Source organism: Suricata suricatta, chromosome 6, assembly GCF_006229205.1.
Source record: "Suricata suricatta isolate VVHF042 chromosome 6, meerkat_22Aug2017_6uvM2_HiC, whole genome shotgun sequence".
Taxonomy (NCBI): Eukaryota; Metazoa; Chordata; class Mammalia; order Carnivora; family Herpestidae; genus Suricata; species Suricata suricatta.
Window position 1 is genome coordinate 41733035 of NC_043705.1, and position 21221 is coordinate 41754255.

At 38.7% G+C, this 21221-nt stretch overlaps 1 protein-coding gene across 2 annotated transcripts in view; it reads right to left on the bottom strand.

Moving 5' to 3' along the window:
- Positions 1 to 2517, bottom strand: part of LOC115294408 (cAMP-specific 3',5'-cyclic phosphodiesterase 4D-like) — a 650465-nt gene extending 647948 nt beyond the window's left edge. For both annotated transcript variants that reach the window (XM_029942281.1, XM_029942280.1), the window contains exon 1: positions 2468 to 2517. In XM_029942281.1, the coding sequence (XP_029798141.1) occupies positions 2468 to 2509 (42 nt within the window). In that variant the 5' untranslated portion in view covers positions 2510 to 2517. The remainder of the gene's footprint in view (positions 1 to 2467) is intronic.
- Between the last annotated feature and the right edge of the window lie 18704 nt (positions 2518 to 21221).

Genomic DNA, 21221 nt, shown 5'->3' on the forward strand with positions numbered 1-21221 from the left:
AAATGTCACTTTAAGAAAAAAGGGCTTTATTTATATTTTGTAGCTAAAAGATCTCATGGATCTCTCCCAAATAAATGAAGAACCCAGAGCATTAATCATTAAAAGGGACACTGCACCAGATCTTGAATGTGATGTGGAAAAATATGAGCACTGTTTAAGTGTTAAGAAAAAAATAAAGTAATTGTCTAACAATGATATTTTTTTCCTGCTCATTTGTACACCTAAAGCTTCACAATGACACATAGAAGACATGTACAGACCTGCAGAGAGGAGCAGAGGCTATTTTAACATTTAGAACATTCTCTTTGGATTTTTAAATGTTATAATGCCAAAGAAAAACATCCTCAGCTCCTAAACCAAATTAATTCTCAAAATTTTCCTCATCAGCAATAGGAAACATCTGCCTCTAAGTGTATAACCTTGGATTTTGTTATGGCAAAAACTTGGTAGGGGGTGACTTTGTCAGACCAATGCAAAATGAACTTTTGAAATTCTGTGACCACTTCTAACCAGGCAAAAAGTGTAGCTCTTTTCTCTGAGAAACAGCAATCTCCTACCTGGAGTCACTTAATTAGGTGGGAGCACTTCCTTTGTGCCAGTGGATTTTCAAGAAGCCAAGAAGCAGTGAAACAAGAGCTCTCCTGTTTACATTTAGACATGTAGGCAACTCACGTTCTCGTAATCTGGGAATCAGGAGCCTTTCCACCAAGATGAAAATTTTTGCATTAAGCAAACATAAATGGGAAATCTCCCAGCATCATTAAACACTCACAGTTCCTTAAAGTCACAGCTCAGTTAATCATTTGCTTTTAAAGAATGTTTTCCTCCAAGAACAATGTTTAATAATCTATTTTTAATTGTCCAAAATATTCTTCCCTTTGCCTTTACACATTTTTTTCATATCACATGGTACTGAAATTTAATGAAAGGAAGAATCATATGTAAATGGTTTACTTTCATATTTAACATAATATGACAAATTCAGTTACAGGGGTACCTGGGTGGCGCAGTCGGTTAAGCATCTGACTCTTGATGTCCAGGTCATGATCGCAGGGTTTCTGGGTTCAAGCCCCACATCGGACACTGCACTGGTGGTGTAGAACCTGCTTAAGATATTCTCTCTCTCCCTCTCTGTGCCTGCCTCTCTCCCCAACCCACCTTTCAAAAATAAATAAAGTTAAAAATTGAAAAAAAACCATTTGTAACAGAAAGATGCATTGGCAGTTTGGTAGTTCGTATGCAAGTCACCTCCTATTATAATGAACAACTATATATATGATGAACAACGAACTCCCGGCTCCAAGCCATGGCCCTTTATTTTATCTAATAATCCACGCACCCAAACACCAGCCAGGAAAACAAATTAATTTAGACATTTCTTCAGAGTTTGGTCAATTTCTGTGGTTGGCAATTAAACACACTCTATACTCCAAGAACCAGCATACTTCTGGACACCTTCTCATTTTTTAAGACGCCGTACTAGGCACACTAGACTTCCTTCTCCACATACTCCTGCGCTGCTCACCCTTAAAAGCCTGAGAGGTATTCTGTACAAAGAACCAGAGGCGGCCTTGGGCCATCACAAAAGCATCACGGGTTGCAACACAGAGCATTCTCATACTAGAGAAATGTGTTTGCATTTGTGGTTTTTCTGATGCCTTCAAATGAATGTTCCTACGTCACAACTGCATCTGTTTGGATGTCTTTTTTCCCCTTGGGTAAATGAACAAAGGGACATATTCTCAGAGCTTGCCTCATAGAAATTAACAGTCTACTTTCATCCTTGCCTTGTGTAGTTTTCTTTGAGTTGCTCTGTTTGCTTATGCTTTCATTTATAAGCTAAGACAGATCTAAAAATCATCATTAATTTGGCACCTTGAGAAGAATAGGTAAATGGAAAGAAGGCTTACTCTACATCAGGGCTTTGGGGACATTCACTTAAATAAAAATTCTGAAGGAAAGAAAGTTAGAGACATATGTGAGGGTGGACAGCTCATGGAAGTCATGTCACATTGATCAAATATTCACATTATTCATCAAGTACATGAACTTTTGGAATGTGACTGAATGAAGTAGGTAGTGACATAAACTCAACTTATCCTTTTGGACTTGCCCAGAAAATTTAATATTCAAGACTTAAATTTCTTCAGTTTCAATTTTTACTCATAGAATTTCTGCATCAATCCAAATATGAGAGTTTCCAATATCACACCATGGCAAGGCATATAAATTGGCTGAAACAGAATTCCCATCAAATGTCAACTAGGCCACACATACAAACAAGTCTTCGTTTGTTAATAAGCGGCATATAGTCCAAGAACTGAAAGTTAACCAAGGATTTCTTCCCACAAGCCTGATCAAGATAGCAACGTATTAAAATCTAAAGAAATCAGTAAAAAAAAAAAAGAAAAAAGAAAACATATGTGTACATATTTTTAGAAAAGAAATGAAGACAAGAGGTACTTACACTTTTGCTTCGAGAAAGCAAATCACAGGTATTTCTTTTCATGGTGGTGTTTTAAGTAATTCAAACGGACTATAGTTGTTCCCAATGTCACTGAGCTCAATGCAACAATTATCCACTCAAAAGCCAACTGGATTCTGAAGAGAAAGGCAAGGAAATGTTTAATCAAGTATATGATTAACATGTGCACTTCGAAATGCTGTCTTAGACTAGGACAGTAATTCTTAAATTATTCAGCAGAACCAGCTAAAATGGTGCTGTGTTTAAAGCAATAAAAGTACAAATAAGCAGCATTTCCAAAACAGCTTTTGTTAAACGTAAGTCAGAGATTTCAAGCACCATCTGTTTTCCATTAAATATTCCAGTCAACATTTAAAGTGGCTTAAAAAAATAGGTATAGTAGCCACAACTTAAACTTACATGTATGAGATGAGGATGCATGCTCTACTGTGTGTGAGCTGACTCTGCCTGGCACAGCCACGACCCTTCCATGTTCCACGAAGGATTCACGAAGGTAGCATTAGCCAGGGGAGTCTTACTATATCTGAAAGCCCTCTGGCCATGCCACGGTGGCCTCCTGTTTCACCTTTAGCAATAATCCACAGTACAATGGCTCTTCAGTCAATTTAGTGAGTTCTCTCCTTTTGGGTTCAAAGGTGTTACAAGAAACAGTTTACCTGGTCAAGCACTAACTATTTTTTCGAAGAATATCCCAGGGTACTTCTCACTTGAAAGACATGATAGCCTTATTACCTTACCTCACTTCCCATGAGACACTAAGAAGGAGACTCTCTATTTTGAGTTTTGAAGAAAGAGCAAATAGAACATTAGTCTAATATTCAGCTGAATCTGGGCATGATGTACATATTCACAAGGTATATTTGCATGTGGACTGAAATGCCTTTTAGCCATCAAGTCACTCTAAGGGAAAGAGGATAAAGCAAACAGGCTTGACTAAAACACAAAAATGCTGACATTGTAGACGTAGGCTGACATTGTAGGAGCCAAGTGATTCTAACAACAGCATGTATTCTATCATTTGGATTTCTTCTAAGTTTCTCAAAAGACTCATGTCTGAGATTTAGGGAAAAGAATAACGGTGAGCAAGGTCTGAAGGAGTTTGTTTTACTAAAATGACTGAAAAATCTCAAAGTGCAAAACTGTGTGAATTATACATACAAAAATATAAATACATTCAACAAATTACTTATAATTACAGCACACAAACACAGAACACAAGGCAGAGGGCTTCAAGGAACCCTGTGGGTCCCCGGAGCAGGCAAGTTCTCACAGCACGGGAACCCACTGGTTCCCTCCACACTAGTGGAGACCGACCTTCCCCGAAGTTTCCAACAACCTGCACGGGTGGCCTGACAAGGCTCAAAGACTTGCTTTGAACCTGCGTTAATTCCCCCTAAAGACATATGACACTAAAAGGGAGATACTCTCGGGGAGGGCAGAGATCCCACAACAGCAAGGTATTGCTAGAACAAGAAAGATCCAGTTTATTATTGCTAACAATATCCCAAGACACAAGTCAGGAGACCCAAAGGGCATTGAGACACAAAGTCTTCTTCCAGGATTAATGAAAATGCTTGCCTGAGGTTAGAGAAACATCCACAATCAAATGTGAGTTGCTCAGATAAGTATGGTCTTTTGGAGTGTGTGTGGATTATTTTTAAGGGAGTGGGGCATGGTGGGAAGAGGTGATCCACAAATGAAAAGTTCTCAGCTAGTATACCTCCAGGAATTTAGTCACCCTTCCTGATTGGTCATAATTCCAAGTATTTTATAAGTTCTCAGAAAATATCAAATTGTACTACCCACCTAGAATCAATTTAAAAGTAGACAGAAATAATATAAACTCAGAACTAAATATTCCACACCTGGGGAGAAAATAAAATCCAACTAAAAGCTGTGGGAAGCTTATATAGTGTCAGAGAAAAACACATTCAAAATATTTAATTACTCAGTATTTAATGAGTACTCTTAGAGGCAATCAGGGAATAGTTAGGTGCCCCTAATGAGCTAGTAACTCAATGTTTTTAAATTAACAAATCAGTCATATCAGACAAATCATGGAATTGACCTGATAAGATCTGATGAAATAATCAAGTTTTTAACAAATTTGCCTAGACATCATTTAAATACTTTCCTATAGAAATATGAGTAAGCAAATGGGTTTAAATGAGAACTGATTGCAGATGGGCTGATCCTCCTCACTTAGGAGGCATCATGGTCTGGCTAAAATAGTATGAGCCTCAAAACCAAAAAGGCAGAGGTTAGGATTTCAGCTCTCCAAAGGCATCCTGTGTGGCTTTTGGCAAGTTACTTAACCCTTCTGACCTTTCTTTTGAGATCTACAAAAAGCAGATAAACATACTTACAGGTGTTTGAGTTTAAGTGAGCTAATATGTATAGAACAGTGTCCAGATAAATGCTTGGCTCACATCATTACCACCACCACCATCATCCTTCTCTTAATATCAAATGGCAAGCAAGAAATACCCATTCTTACTTTTTTTCCTTTAAATGTGCCAAACTCCCCCAAATAAGACAGATCTCGGCAAGTGTACTTTCAACTAAACAGTAATCAATAATGTATCAGTGAAGGTCCCAGGAGTAAATAGACAGCACACACATATTAGAATCCTTTAAGGAGGGTTTGGTAAAGACATTATTTCAGAAGATGACGGTAGGTAGAGGAATCTACAAAGGGTCACTGAAATTCTTGGAACCAGCAATAACGGAGTTTCTACCACCCTCCAAAGGGACAAGGAGAGGGGTGGGTCACGGACACCTGGGAGAAGAGCGCCATGGGCTGCCTTGGAAAAGGGTATTCTCAGGGACACAGCTAGCCTCAGTTGACCCTGAAAGGAAGGAGGTAAGGACATGAACATGATCTCCTCCTCCTCTGACCTCCTGCTGGGACTCCCCACTGGCCAAATGCAACAGAGCCAGAGGGCAGAGAAAACTGCTGTTGTCCACCTCACAGGTCAGCCTCTGGGGGCAGAAAGTGTCCTAGAGCAGAGTGAGGAGGAGAGCAGAGCAGGAGGGGACGTGGGGGACATGGCCCACAGATGGGCTCTGCCGCCCGGGAAGAGGATCGCACTCTTCTGCTTATTTCATCATAAAAAAATATCTTTTATCTTTAATCCTCCCAATAACCTGTGAGGTAGATATCATTAATGTATCATCCCCTTTGCACAAAGGAGGAAATCAGATCCAAGAACCGAAATGCCCAAATAATAATAACAAATAATATAATAATAACAAATAATAACAAAACCAGGATTCAAACCTGATTTGTCTGACTCCCATGATTTTGTCTATGCTCCCATAGTGCTGTGCTGCCAATCTCATGACCCAGTTCATTTTAATGATAAACAAATGGCAATTTCTGCAAAAAGCAAAGCTGTGCCTGAAGAATGTTTGATTTAAAAAAAGACGAGGTTTCCTCTCAGGAAGGCAGTTATCTTAGCTCCTACAAATTCTTCCCTCAGCAAAGCTAATGCCATGAGACAGCAGAAACGCTTCTCCCCTCCAGGTGCACTAAACAGAAAACCAGGTGAGAGAACACCCGCACATGCAATTCCATTACTAAAGGAGTTCCCACGTACAAGGTAATTAGGGAGAAGAAGAGTCAGCTCCTGCAGCGCGAACACGTTAAAAATAAAGAGTGGAGGTAGGTAAGAGACATGGTGCTGGATCGCTCAGAGAGAGAGTCTGAGCTAGCGCACCTGTATAAATTCTTCTGCTTTGATGAAACGATAAGGGAGTGAAGACAGGTTCTTTCTAGAGATTAAGAACTTAGGGAGTGGAAAAAAGCCCTGAACTGGGCATCAGAAGAAGCAAGTTCCACTTTCATCAATGTGTCATATACACAAGCTAAGTGGTATTCAAAAAAAACCCTCTCCTTTTTCCTTTATCAGTGGCTTGCTTCTCTGTAAAGAGGAGATAACAGTATCACCACAACCCACCTCATGGGGTTGTTATGGGGATCAATTGGATAGTGCACCGAAAAGTTTTCTGGAATCCATAAAGCTCCCTGCAAAGTTGCTTCTATTCAGCTAGACATCAAATGTGCCCATGCATGGTGATGCCCTAAATATGAGTGAAAAGGGACTAATTACTCGCAAAAGTAAGAGAGACTACTGAACATATTTTATGTAGTTCGGAGGAGCGTTTTTTTTATTCTTTACCTCTTTTGCAACTAATATTTTTTCTTCTGCATAGTAAGTCATTTCATGTAGTGACTGCTGAATTATAAAACCACTCAGATGCATTAATTTAAAAAAGTATATTGGAGGAGTTAAGCATCTGACTTCTGCTCAGGTCATGATTTCAGACTCCACGAGTTTGAGCCCCACGTCAGGCTCTGTGCTGAGAGCTAAGAGCCTGGAGCCTGCTTTGGATTCTGTGTCTCCCTCTCTCTGTACCCCTCCGTCTCTTATACTCTGTCTCGCTTGGTCTCTGTCTCTCAAAACTAAACATTTAAAAAATAATAATAAATAATTAAAAAATAAAAAATGTATTGGGGATCATGTATGTGCCAGGCATTCTACTAACCTGTCAGAGAACCACCAAATTTTCTAGATTCAGAGAAGGATGACTTGGTTGCAAATGCCTATGCATGATCAAAGGATAATCATTTAAGTTTGTCTCCTCATCACCTCAGCAAGATCTATTTTTCTGGGACTATATAAATTAAACATCAAAATGAAACCAGGAGACACAGTCTCTTTCTGGATTAAATTATAATCCAAAAAGAAAAATAAGTAGATATGGCACACATTGAAAAAAAAATTCTGATCACTGTAAAAGATAACCCAAAGAAGTACAATAAAAACAGACTCAATTTAGCAAGGATAATCCACCAAAATATGTACCAGCAAGAAACCAGGAGGCAGCAATTCAAGAACTACATAATCAAAAAGTTAGAAGAAAAGAAGCATATGAGTAAGAAGATTTTTCAAGAGGAAGTTTGAGTTAATTCCACAGGCTCTTAAGTGTTCATTAATTGTCTGCACAGAAGGTAGGTAACATGGACACTTGTCCCAGTGTCCTTTGGTAAATCTGTAGGGAGGCAAAAAAAAAAATCCCTGATATTTCCTCATACTTTCTAAAGATATAAATTAAGAGAAAGGACTCCCTCTTGGAATAGATCTGATGGTGACCACAGAGTTTGCCTGCTATACATCCCCGGCCTCTTTTCTCCCACGTGAAGGCTGTCCCTTACTGAGCTCTGGCTGGAAACTATATATCTGAGATCTAGAAAGAGCTCGTGGTACAAATGAGGAAACTGAGGTACAGGAAGGTAAGTAATTTGCTACAAGTCACAGGACTACCTGGAAGAACACAGGAATGCTGCCTTACACACTGATTTTCCTAAAACTCATTCCACAGGGTGACTCGGAGGCATCGTTCAGGGTACCCAGCGGAGTTCAACAACGTAGCTCTGGCTCAAGTTGTACAATCTGTGGTTAACCCAAGGATCGCCCTGTGTAGTTAGGTTGCAGCTCAGGCTTTGGAGGAACCATTCTGCTACCTCCCAGAAGCCAGGGTAATGGGTCTCAACCAGAGGGCGGGGTGACCTGTGATGCACACATTTAATATGACCTCATCTCACACTCTATGCCCCAACACCAGTCCACAAACCCTCCACCCTAGTTTGAATGGTCTAATCCTTCCAGCAATGGTGACAAGTTCATTTCCTTTCCTAACCCTGAACTCTTCAATTCTTCAAAGTCTAGCGGGTCCTTCTTTCTAATGACAAATGACATTGCAATTCACCTAGCTTTCTACTTTTTCTGAATTCCAATAATAAAGGCTATGTTGTACCATCTGCTGTCTTGCCTGCTGTCCCTAATTGTTTTCTGGGTTTAATCTTTGCTTCCTCAACTGTGAGTTGAGTAAGGCACATTTTAAGGCCTTTTCCATTCTACAAGTTATATCATTATAAAATACAAGTTACTAAGGTTGAAAGCAATTCATTATCGTTCTTTTGCCTTCTCCATAGGGCTTATCATAATACTGAACCCATAGAAACCATACAATAAAATATGTTAAAAGAAGAGTAAGTCCATTAAAAATCATTTTAATAGTGGATATAAAATTTGAAATAAATTTTTATCAAAATGCGCAAAATATTCAACTTTAATATTCATCAAAGAAATGAAAATTAAAATCCCAAAATTTCTGTTTGTCTTGTATACAAATTAGCAAAATTAAGTCCTTTAAATAAAATACTTGAAGGGCACGTGGGTGCCTCAGTCAGTTGAGTGTTTCTTGATTTGAGCTCAGGTCATGATCTCACAGTTCATGAATTCAAGCCCTGTGTTGGGCCCTATGCTAACAAGGTGGGGCCTACTTGGGATTCTCTCTCTCTGGTCCTCCCCATTCATGTGCATACTCTGCTCTCTCTCAAAATAAATAAATAAACATTTAAAAAATAAAAATTCTTGATAATGTTGTATATATGATGAACTATGTATTTCATATATTGCTTATGAGATTTCTTTAAAAAGAAATTTGCTGAGTACCAGAAGCTATAATGGTGCTACATATTTTTATACATTAACTCAGAAAAGCAACCTGAAATATGGCAAGTGCTTTATATCTAAAGGTGTTCATAGCAATGCTAATTATAGTAATGAAAATTAAAAAATAATTTAGATATCCAGTAGTAAGGGAATAGCTAAATAAAATATGAGAAACCTCATAATATACTATACAATGAAAACTGTGTATTGTACAAGATATGTTTTAATTACATGGAAAAATGTTTCTGCTACAATGTTAAATGACATGAGCATGATTAAAGTTGTAGGTATAGCACTCTCCTATAAAAAGTTTTACACAAAGACTGGAAAGAAATATAGGAAAATATCTAGGTTTTAGTATCACAGATGTTTCTACTTTTCTTTCTGTATTCCTCAGCTTCTTAAATTTTCAACATTTAGAAAACATTAACACTTAAAAGTCAAATTAAAAGAAAGTACTTGAGGGGCACCTGGGTGGCTCAGTCACTTAGGTGTCCAACTTTAGCTCAGGTTATGATCTCACGGTTCAGTTCGCGAGTTCAAGCCCCCATCAGGCTCTGTGCTGACAGATCAGAGCCTGGAACCTGTCTTCAGATTCTGTGTCTCCCTCTCTCTCTCTCTCTGCCCCTCCCCTACTCATGCTTTCTCTCTCTCTCTCTCAAAAATAAATAAACATTAAAAAAAAACTTGAGTGAATTTTAATGATCATTAATCCTCTCTTCCTACTTCAAAGCACCCTTTAAGTGGTAAGTTTTAATTGGTATGATTGTTCTAGGAAATTAGTCAATTGCATGTCCATTCATTTGACTATTTGCTTTTGAATGCCCAACTTTGCTATTTCATACAATATGCTAGACTTGGCCTTTTGGGAATCTATAAACTGGGAAAAACCTTAGTTGGAAAGGGATGGCCAATATTAAGTGATTACTCACTGACTGCTATTTCTTCCTCCATTTGGGTATCAGTTGATCTCTCCTTTTCTTTTGGCCCCAGTAATGGTGACTACCACACACACACACACACACACACACACACACACACACACGCACAAATCTTCAGGCTCTGCTTCACCTAGAAAATCAGTTACTGGGGTTCCCCATATGCTAGTTTCCAATAATACAAAACAACATATGCAATTCAGACAAATGCAAATTAGGAATCTACAAAAAAAGAGATTTGGGTTTTGTAGGACTGACAAGGGCTCAAACCACAAAATATTTTCATTTGCATTACAAATTGGGGAAAAAAGCATAGGTTAGCAAATGTGTGTCACTATCTCCAATAAAATATTCATAAAGTAATAAGTGAACATTTGAACTCTAGTTTAGATTAACTTCAACAATCTTTGTACCTTTTGAATGATTTAAAGCCTCATCCTAGGGGCACCTGAGTGGCTTAGTTGGTTGAACTCCGACTTCAGCTCAGGTCATGATCTCAAGTTTGGTGGGTTCGAGCCCCAAGTCGGACTCTGTGCTGACAACTTGCTCAGAGCCTAGAGCCTGCTTCAGATTCTGTGTCTCCCTCTCTCTCTCTGACCTTCCCTGCTCATGCTCTGTCTCATCTCACTCTCTCAAAAAAATAAACATAAAAAAGTTTCATAAAGCCTCATCCTAATGTCTTCCTGAACATCTATCAAACACTTCATCTCAGCTTCCTATAACTCCATCTCACTTTCACTTATCTTTTTGAGAAGATGAGGTGTTTCTTCTCCCATGTAGAGCTGTGTCTTCTACCTGCCCACTACCTTCTGACCCTTCTGCTCTAGCTGCCTTCTTCCCTCAAACTCTAAATATCTTGAGTATCTCCTCTGTTTAAAAAAATATGTATCTTCCTTAACCCTATATTCTCTCCTCTCCAAATGTTATTCTTTCTCTCCATAATCAGATAATTTGAAAGAATGGCCTATTAAAGTCACTTTCTCCACTTCTTTACTCCTATCTCCACCCTTCACATCACTACAACCTAGTTTTACTCCTTGTCTTGAACTTCCTTCTCTAAAGATTCTACACTACCATATTGCCAAATATAATACTTTCTAAATTCTCTGACTAGACCTCTCTACTATAAAATTGTCCCTTGTTTGTTCTATAAACTCTCTCCTCCCTTGTCTTTTGTGATTTCACTCCCTGCTGGCTGATGGCATGATGTCTATTTACTTCATGGAGTCTTTTTTTTGTTCACCCCTCCAACATGAATGATACCACTGCTCTTAGTTTTTATTAGAGCTTCCAAAGATGAGTGTATATCAAAATTAGCTAATGAATTCCATAAAATGCAGATTCCTAACCCTCCACTAATGAATCAGATCCTCCAGGATGTGGAGGAGTTACTTTGTTTTTAGTTTATTTATTTATTGTGTGTGTGTGTGTGTGTGTGTGTGTGTGTGTGTGTGAGAGAGAGAGAGAGAGAGAGAGAGAGAGAGAGAGAGAGAAACAGAGACAGAGAGAGACAGAGATTGACTGATTGATTGACTGAGTGGGGTGGGGGCAGAGACAGAAGAAAAGCGAGAATCCCAAACATGCTCCACACTCTCAGTGGAGAGCCCAATGCAAGGCTCCAACTCATGAACCATGAGATCATGACCTGAGCCGAAATCAAGAGTTGGACACTTAACTGACTGAGCCACCCAGTTGCCCCTGGAGGAATCTGCTTTCGACCAATTCTCTGTATGATTCTCAGAAAGCTTTCAGAGCACCTGATCGTTGATTGTCCCTTTGGAATCTCTGGCTTGCATAATACACCTGGGCAATCTATCAGTTTTGATTGTTTAGCCTATGTATGCTAGCAACTTATATGTATGTTAATCATATAAATACATACATATATATGACTTTTCCTGAGCTTCAAATTTATACATTTCAACATTCCTTAGAAGATCCTTAAACATCTCAAATGCAACATGCCCATATATATATATATGAACTCAGCCTTTTTTCTTTCTTCAATGTCAAATATATTCTTCCTCTTATTCTCCCCCTCCCTACCTCCCTCCTTCCTTCCTTCTCCCTCTCTCTCTCGTTTAATGGTACCACCATCCCCTCAGGCAGTCAAGCCAAACTCCTGACATCTTTTCACACCCTGATCACAAATACTCAACCAGTGATCACATCCTACTAGAGTAGTTGGCAAACATTCCTCAGCTCTATTTTACAGGTCCAGAACTACTAGGTGTACAAATTTTTACCTACACCATTTCTGTAGGTACCTGCTAATAGGTCTCCTTGACATCAATACTGTCTACTTGTCCCTCCCCACGTTATACTTCACTCACTTGTTATACTGAACCATTTGTAGCTGCCCACATGCTCCATGATGTTTCCCAATTTGATGTCCTTGTTATCCAATTTTTCCCCTTCCTCTTTCCCATTTCCACTTTCTTCCATCTTTACTTAGCTACCTCTGCTTCAAGGGTCAGTTGAAATGTCAAGTCCTCCTTCAAGAGTTTCCTGACTCCTCAACATCCCCAGCCCTACCCTCACTGTGAGCCTGAACCAATGCCACTGATCTCACCTTCCATTAATGCCTCCTGGATGCCCTCAATAGTATATTTGCCAAATTATACTGAAATGATCTCTGTCTCCGTGCCGCTGCCACCCTGGACTCTAAGACTCTTGAAGGTAGAAAACATTTCATGTTTGTGTAGACAATCACAACTGAACATATGCTCAATATATTTTTTTTACTGAATTGTACCAAATTGAACCACTTCCCTTGACTAGAATTACAAGAAGTAATGCACATTTTGTCTCTAGACTATTTTCTTTTGTGGTTTATACGCATACAAAACCATAATCTTATTCCCTTCTCCTCCCACAACAGTCCCTCTTACTCATTCACCAGGCATTTACTAGGCACCTGAGGTATGCATGAGCTGTGCCAGGGTCGAGGGATACAAACATAAACACGATAAAATCTCTTTCCACAAGGAGCTCACAGACTAGTGGGGGAGAGAGAAAGACGGTACAAAGCACTAAGTGCTCTGATGGAGGCTCTGAATAGCTGGTGTGGGACCCAGAAGAGGCAGAAAGTGATTCATATACCTAATGGCTTCAAAGCCTGTTCTGAGTTATTCTGCTCTTATGAACACTTTGCTTTAAGTTATTCAAATGCCATTTCATAGACTGATGTTTTTCCCCACATAGAGAAAAAGCAACACAAAAGTAGGGACTGGCAGTTCCTTTCATCTCTTTTGCCCAACTGGTCAGATCTCTGTCCCTGCAGACAGGTGGCTGTGGAATTCCACACCCAGAAAGTGTGTATAAATGCTTGTTGAACCAGTATGTGCAGGTGATAGCCCTTACATCAGAGAACACAAGCCACTTTTGATTTCAGCATAAATTTATTATAAAATAATCACCATTTTGGAAGATAGAAGTACATCATGTGGCTCCCAAGGTAACCCGATTCTTCACTTCCAAGGGTATGGATGTGTGAAGAATTCAACACTTCCCTTGACCATTATTTCAAAATAGTCCAGCTGAGTCTTTTAGCAGCAAATAAATTATATTTTTCTTTGGCTTCCACGCTTTGTGGCCTCTCCCCTCGCCCCCCAAAATAACTGCAGCTCTCTAAAACACAAGTTTTCACTGTAAATAAAAGGGCAGGGACTTTGCCATTCATCTCTCACAAATATTGAGTCTGTTACCTGAGCATAACCTTGCTCTGGTTTGAGCCCCCTGCTGAGGAAAGTTACAACAGAAGCTTCTTTTCGACAACTTGCCTAACTGTATCCCTCCCACGCCCTCATTAGGGCGCCTTCCAGGCCTGGGCAGTGGGAGGCGCCTACAGTAGTTTTGTGGTGCGAATCATAGGACAGCACGGTGGGCAGCCTGCTGGCCTGCGGCCAAGAGAGAAGCAGCCTCTGGGATGTGTCATCACCAGCCAAGCTAGAACAGATCCATTGAGAGCCTCAGGACAAAAGCCCCTGAGTCATCAAGAGGGAAAACAAAATGAAAGCCAGATAATTCCCACAAAATCTCCAGTTTAAGCAGCCACTATCTACAAAAGAAGGTGGAGTTCAGTGAAACAGTGAGGCTTTTTTTTCCCCAGTACTTTTCTGTCCCACATCAGATTAAAGGAAAAGCCTACCATCTGAGTGCTACTAAATTTGAGAAGTATTTGAATGATACTGTCACGGAAGGCGGTGGGATATATGCATAGACAGGGATTCTACAAATCGTAGTCAGTCCTATCCAGCAGGAGATGAGCTGAGTTGTAAAAGATGGACCATTCCATCCCACTGGTTAAAACAAGAAAAACCTTATATAGATGATGCATCCATTGACGACAGGAAGACAGGTAGGGAGATAAGAAGGATAGAGAGAGGGAGCTGGGGAGGGGATGAAGAGGAAGAGGGAAAGGGAGGGATATCCAGCTCAGAGACCCTGGATTCTCTTACGTATTTAGCTTTCTCAATCTGAGCTGCAGAAGTAAAACTGTCGTCTCTAAAGTAACATAAGCCAGATATTGCAGAACTTCCTTTTTAAACAAACCCACCCATTTGTACTTCAGCTGACTCCGTTTATCAGTGAGCAATGAATCCTCCTTCTTACCTTCCTCCAATACCTACATGGTGAAGAGCTCCCTTGAGAAAAATTACAACAGACTTATTTTAATAAGTTACTATTGACCTAGTAGTACTATTATTTTAATGACATCGTATACAATGAGAATTTGAAGAAAACAAACCAGTTAAAGAAAAAAAGACACTGGAACAGTTGGGAGAGCCTCACCCAGAGCTTACTTAAGGCAGGTGATGAAAGGTTTTCTAACAAGGCTTCAACAGAACAACTTGTATCCTGACACCAAGTAACTCAGGACCCTCAGGCTATCATTTCTCCTTGATTAACAATTGCTACCCAAGGAGTCCTACCCTGCAGACTACACAAACAGCAGAAAAACAAGGCAGAAAATGAAAATGATCAATGTTAATTGAAAGAAACATAAACAAGGAAATTAACACAACCAAGAAACAAAGACTAGAAATAAAACCCAAACTTCTCAATTCTCTGCCTCTCAGGAAGTGACAACCCATTTCGCATCCTTCAAGGGAATCAGCCCACTGTGGAGCAGTCATTAACACAAATGCAGTGAAAACCGTTGTGCCCCTCAATTTCAGGGGGAGCCAAGGAACAAATTTTTAATCAAAGGTAAAATGCTGTTGTCTTTTTATGTTAAAATTAAAACAACAGCAGAAGATAAACTGGACAAAGAATTTGAATTTTTTTTTCTGCTCAAGAGTTTCACTATTTGACCATTTCATGATGTGCATTATTGGTAACAGGCAACAAAGTCAACACCTATTAAGGCAGAAATTATAATACCCTTCTGCCAGGGGACATTTTCAATATACTCTTTCTCTTTACTATTCATCGTATATATGGGAGACAGGATCAAGTCAACCCCTCAATAGGGTTCCTTTGGTTTTTCTAACTGTTTTCATTCTTTTTTTTTTAAATTTTTTAATGTTTATTTATTTTTGAGAGAGAGAAAGAGAGAATGAGTGTGAGCTGGAGACGGGGCAGAGAGAGTGTAAGACACAGAATCTGAAGCAGGCTCCAGGCTCTGAGCTTCCAGTATAGAGCCTGATGTGGGGCTTGAACTCATGAACATGAATGAGCTCATGACCTGAGCCAAAGTCAAATGCTTAACCGACTAAGCCACCCAATCACCCCTAACTGTTCTCATTCTTGAAGAGGTCTTTAGTTCTCTCTATTCCAAAAGAAGAGATTTTAAGATATTATCTGAAGAAGAATTTACATTAATAAATGTTTATTCAGAGAAGAAAAGGAAAAGAACAAAATCAATTAGTGGAATATTAGGAATTTTGGAGTTTCCTGATTTTGTGACATTGAGGAAAGTACTAGAACCCTTTCGAATGTCAAGTTCATGGTCAATATATATGGAACTACTGAAACCAATCCTGCAAGGCCACAATGTAGACTTAATGAGGGGCTGAGGGTGAGCACATACTAAGCCCCATACCTGCATGAAGAAAAGTGTTCCCTAAACATTAACTTCATTTCACTCTGTTTACCCTTTACTTGAGTAATCAAGTATTGGTTTTTTAGGAAGCTCAGAGTTTACTAATGTTACAAAACTGTTTCATTAAAAATAGACTTTTCCCAGGATTATATTCTGCAATGAACCTGGCACAGATTGAGGACCCTGTCCCAATTCTCAGAACAGTCAAAGGTAGTGCAAGATTTAATCTTTGCTTTCTGTGTCCAAGCCTAAGCTCTTTCACAGCCTTTTCTAAGGTCAAATGGACATTTCAAATCTTACTTTCAGAGGTTTTAAATCCTCTTTACTCTGATACTTGTTTCTTCAAGTGCTCGTTGAATGAGCTTTAAAATGAACTCCATCACTCTGCCAGCAAGAAGTTAATTGTAAACCCCACTCTCAGCTGATGGCACAGAGCAGCTTTCAAGTTTCTCAGCAAGTCTCAAAGCCCCTGAGCGCACCCAAAGGACAAGCAGAGGACCCCGGCTCCCAGAAGAGGACTCACCTCTATTTAGCATGATCCCCATGATCACCCAATAGCTCTGCAGAGCTCGCTCTAATTGGAGCCTGTGCTGAATCACTGCCATTCACGTAAGTACCCATCTGGCCCCTGAAATTAGATTTTGTTCCCTTTTCATTTATACTAGTGATGAGTGATGAAGGTACATAACAGCAAAACCTCTTAAAGATTATTTTGCTAATAGATGAATTTCTCAGTGGAAATGGAAAATGGCAGTTTCTTTTCTAAGGATCGGGCTATCTTTTATCACCCAATGGTTTATTAGCTCAATTTTTCAAAAGGACAATCATACTTGGGAGGCTGGAGTTTTATCTTTAAAAATCTTTTTAATTCACTGAAGAAGTAATATAAGGTAAAACATATAAGTTGCAAAAGAAAATCAGATTTAATGTCTGAAATCTAAGTAGCCAACAACAAGAAATTTGGAGTAAAAAGAGTATTTAAGTTTCTAGCTCATCTAAAACCTTGCCATCTGAAAATAATGCCATTCCATACCATACTGTGCCATATCAAAGATATGGTTATTAATCATTGTTTTCAAATACTACTTGGGAAAGAGCCCCTTAGACCATAATAGCTAGAATTCTTAATATTTTGGGATGATGCCAGTTTATCACTTATATTTAGCATAAATCACTCTATTATAGTATCTCAGAATGTTAGAATATTACTATTAATTATAATAATAATTATGATTTATTCTTGGCTACTCAGCTTTTAAGGACCAAGACCATCCGGGCTCTGTTACTTATTATATGACTTTGAGCAATTGACCTAACCTCTCTTTCTAACTTAGTTTTTCCATTTGTAAACTAGAACTACAATATCCTGATTCACATCACTGTTGGAAGGAATACAAAATTCACAGAGATAAAGTGCTGGAAACTGTGATGACACGTAGTAACACTCATTAAATGTGAGGCATCATCATACCATTTCTTTCTCACTGTTGAGATATTATAATTTGTTTACAGTGAATGCACAGTAAACATATAATGGAGACCACTGTTTCGAAAATAATAATCCAACACATTTTTTAGTCCTTCTAAATCATGTTGCTCTGAAGATATCCCACATTTATTAAATCACTTACTTTAGGCTGAGGAGGGAGGAGAGAAACACCAGCTATGCCTAGGGAAAACTTAACCCATTTTAAATTCCAGAAGGGGTGTACTCCCACCACTGAATTTCCTCATATCAACATAGGGCAGAAATACTGTTTCAGACAGAATGGGAGTCTAGGATACCACCCAGAAGGCTCCCTCATGGCTAAGTGACACTAAAGGTAACTTAAAACTCTCACATGCCCCTGGAAGGAAAGGGGATTGGCTGACAGTGCTGGCTGCAGAGCTGGACTGTGATGGTTTAGAAAAGGTGCAGTGACAATAACAATGACAGTTGTCAGGCAGAGTTCCCTAACTGGGGATGAAATAAGAATGCCAGCCAGACTTAAGGAGAACCACAGCTCCAGCAAGGGTTGGGTGCCTGCCCAGTGGAGAGAGAGCTGAGTCCCCTGAAAGCAATTCCTGTTCTTTGCTCATGGAAAGAGGACAGAAGAAGAGCATTAAACCAGTTTTAGGGAGGCCAGAGGGACACGGACTATGTCATTGAAGAGATGAGTGATACAAAAACATTCAATTGGAAAATGGCATATGAACCAAAGTTCCCTTTCCCCAATGCTATGGGGACAATAATAATTTCATTATTATCATTACAAACATGTACCAGGCATTTACTGTGTGCCAAGCAATGTTTGAATCACTTAAAATATATTAACTCATTCAATTCCTGAAAAATTCAGTAAAATTACTACCATATTGATGCCTAATTTGTAGATGGAGGAAAAAAAGGAGACACAAAAAGTTAATCAACCATCTAAGACGTCATGGCTAGTAAACTGTGAATTCAGGAAACCTGTTTACTCCTGTACCCAGAAGGCATTTTGTTTTTTAGCGAAGGGGCAAGAACTTACTGAAAAGGATAAACACAATTGTGATCTAGAGCTAAACTTTGAATTAAATACTTACCCAACAGAAACCATTCTAATGCCTAAAAGAACTAAAATTATGGGGATTTTTTTTCCACCTTTACCAGTGGGGAAAGTTGTCCTATAGACAGAAGACTGATTATAGGAAATAAACCACAGTGTTTACATATCTAAATTATACTGAGTTAGGGCCCCTGGGTGACTCAGTTGGTTGAGCAGCAGACTCTTGATATGGGTTCAGGTCATGATCAGAAAGTCATGGGCTCAAGCCCCGCATAGGGCTCCACTCTGAGCACGGAACCTACTACAGATTCTCTCTTTCCCTTTGCCTCTCTCTCTAAGATTAAAAACAAAAACAAAACAAACAAAAGTAATAGATGTTAGTCAATATAAGTACACCAAACTTCCAATATAAAACAAATTTTACTCCATTTATTTTGTCCTCTTTCCTCCCAAGCAACCAAAGAAGTGAAGCGATAGGAAACTCAAGAATGTGTGCCATCAATTTAGGGAATTTCTGTAAAACAGTCAACAGAATCCAGACTGTCCACTAGTCTATACACTCTGGAATGTGAGTTTAGCAAGAAGAAATCTACTGATAAAATTTGTTACATCACTAGATCAATGAAGAATCCTTTCTAAAAATGTAAAAAAAGCTCAACACTGAGTTATGATTTTTAAACTTCATAAAAGAGGAATATAAGGCATACCTCCCTTAAATAGCCAACGTCTTGCTTAGTGGTGAAAGACTGGAGACATGCCCATGAAAGTCAGGAGCAGGAGAAGGACACCCACAACCACCACCCATAGTTAATGCGTTTCAAGTGCTAGGTGATAAATACAACACAAGAGTCATACACATTAAAAAAAGAGGAGGCAACTCTATGATTATGTTCAAGAAATTAGAAATTAAAAATCAAAATTTAATAAGGTGATTGATTACAAATCAAGTTTCCTAGATCCAAACCATTGAAAATGTAATAGATCCCAAAAAACCCTCTAAAACAATAAACATGAAGATTTTTGGATTTTGTTTGCTTGTTTGTTTATAAAAGTAGAGGGGATAAATGAAAAAAAAAACAACTACAATTTTACTGAAGAGCATAAATGGAGACTAGAAAAAAGTAACGGGTTTCTGCGGAGGATACAACTACAGTTCCAATCAAATCACATTTTCCTATTTATTTCCATTTAGATTTTTTATTATAGAAATATTCACAAATACTCAAAGGCAGAGAAAACATGATCTGTACCCCAGGTACAGCAAACAGTATCAGTGTTTTTCCCATACTGCTTATTCTATCCTCAATGTACCCTCCCCCCCATCTCCCTGCTTGCCTAATTCAAAAATATCATATAAAGAAACACCTACATTTATCTAGAAATTTTCTGAAAAAACAGTAATAATGAAGGAAGAGTTTCTATGATAATTAAAGTAATTTATCCTGGCATTAGAATAAAAGAAAAATCGCTGGAACTGAATAAAAATACCCAAGGGATACAATATAATAAGAATTTGATATTTGATAAAGGTAATGTAAGTGTTTAGAGCATGGGTGAATCAGTCCTTATACTGGGGAAACTTGATAATCATTTGGTAACAAAGCCTAATACACAACCTTCCTATCATAACACAATAAATTCCACATGAATTCCAGGTACAATTATGAAAAATGAAGCCATGGAAGTACCAGAATAAAATACTCATAAATATTTTATTTCTTTAAGGGTAAGGAAGGTCTTTCTAAGCATTATATATGCTTAGATTCATTGACTAGTATATAAACAAAGAATAGAATGATTGAATTAATTTTGAAAATTAAAAATATATGTATCAAAGTATTTTTAAAATATAAAATACAGGGGTGCCTGGGTGGCTCAGTCAGTTAGGCGTCCAGCTTCGGCTCAGGTCATGATCTCACAGTTCGTGGGTTTGAGCCCTGCAGCAGGCTCTGTGCTGACAGCTAGCTCAGAGCCTGGAGCCCATTTCGGATTCTGTGCCTCTCTCTCTGGCCCTCCCCTGCTTGCGCTGTCTCTCTCTGTCTCTCAAAAATAAATAAACATTAAAAAATTTTTAAAAATATAAAATACAAACTTGGAAAATATCACATATTTTATGGGCTTACAACAGGAAGAACTCTTAAAAATCAATAAGAAAAAATATTTACTCAAAGGATACAAGAGTGTTGATTTGAAGGGGCACATGAACCCCAAAGTATACAGCAGTGCTATCTACAATAGCCAAAGTATGGGAAACAGCCCAAACATCCATTGACTGATGAATGGATAAACCAGATGTGGTATATATACACAATGGAATATTAACCAATGATCCAAAAGAATCATTTGTAATAATGTGGATGGAACTAGAGTCTATTGTGCTAAGCAAAATAAGTCAGTCAGAGAAAGACAAATATATTATTATATGTGGAATTTAAGAAACAAAACAGATGAACGTAGGGGAAGGTAAGCAAGAAATAAGATAAAAACTGAGAGGGAGACAAAGCATAAGAGACTCTTAAATACAGAAACAAACTGAGAATTGCTGGCGAGATGTTGGGGGGAGGGATGGGCTAAATGGGTGAGGGGCAGTAAGCAGGGCACCTGTTGGGATGAGTACTGGCTGTTACATGAGCACTGGGGATAAGTCACTAAATTCTATTCCTGAAACCTTTATTACACTATATGTTAACTAACTTGAATTTA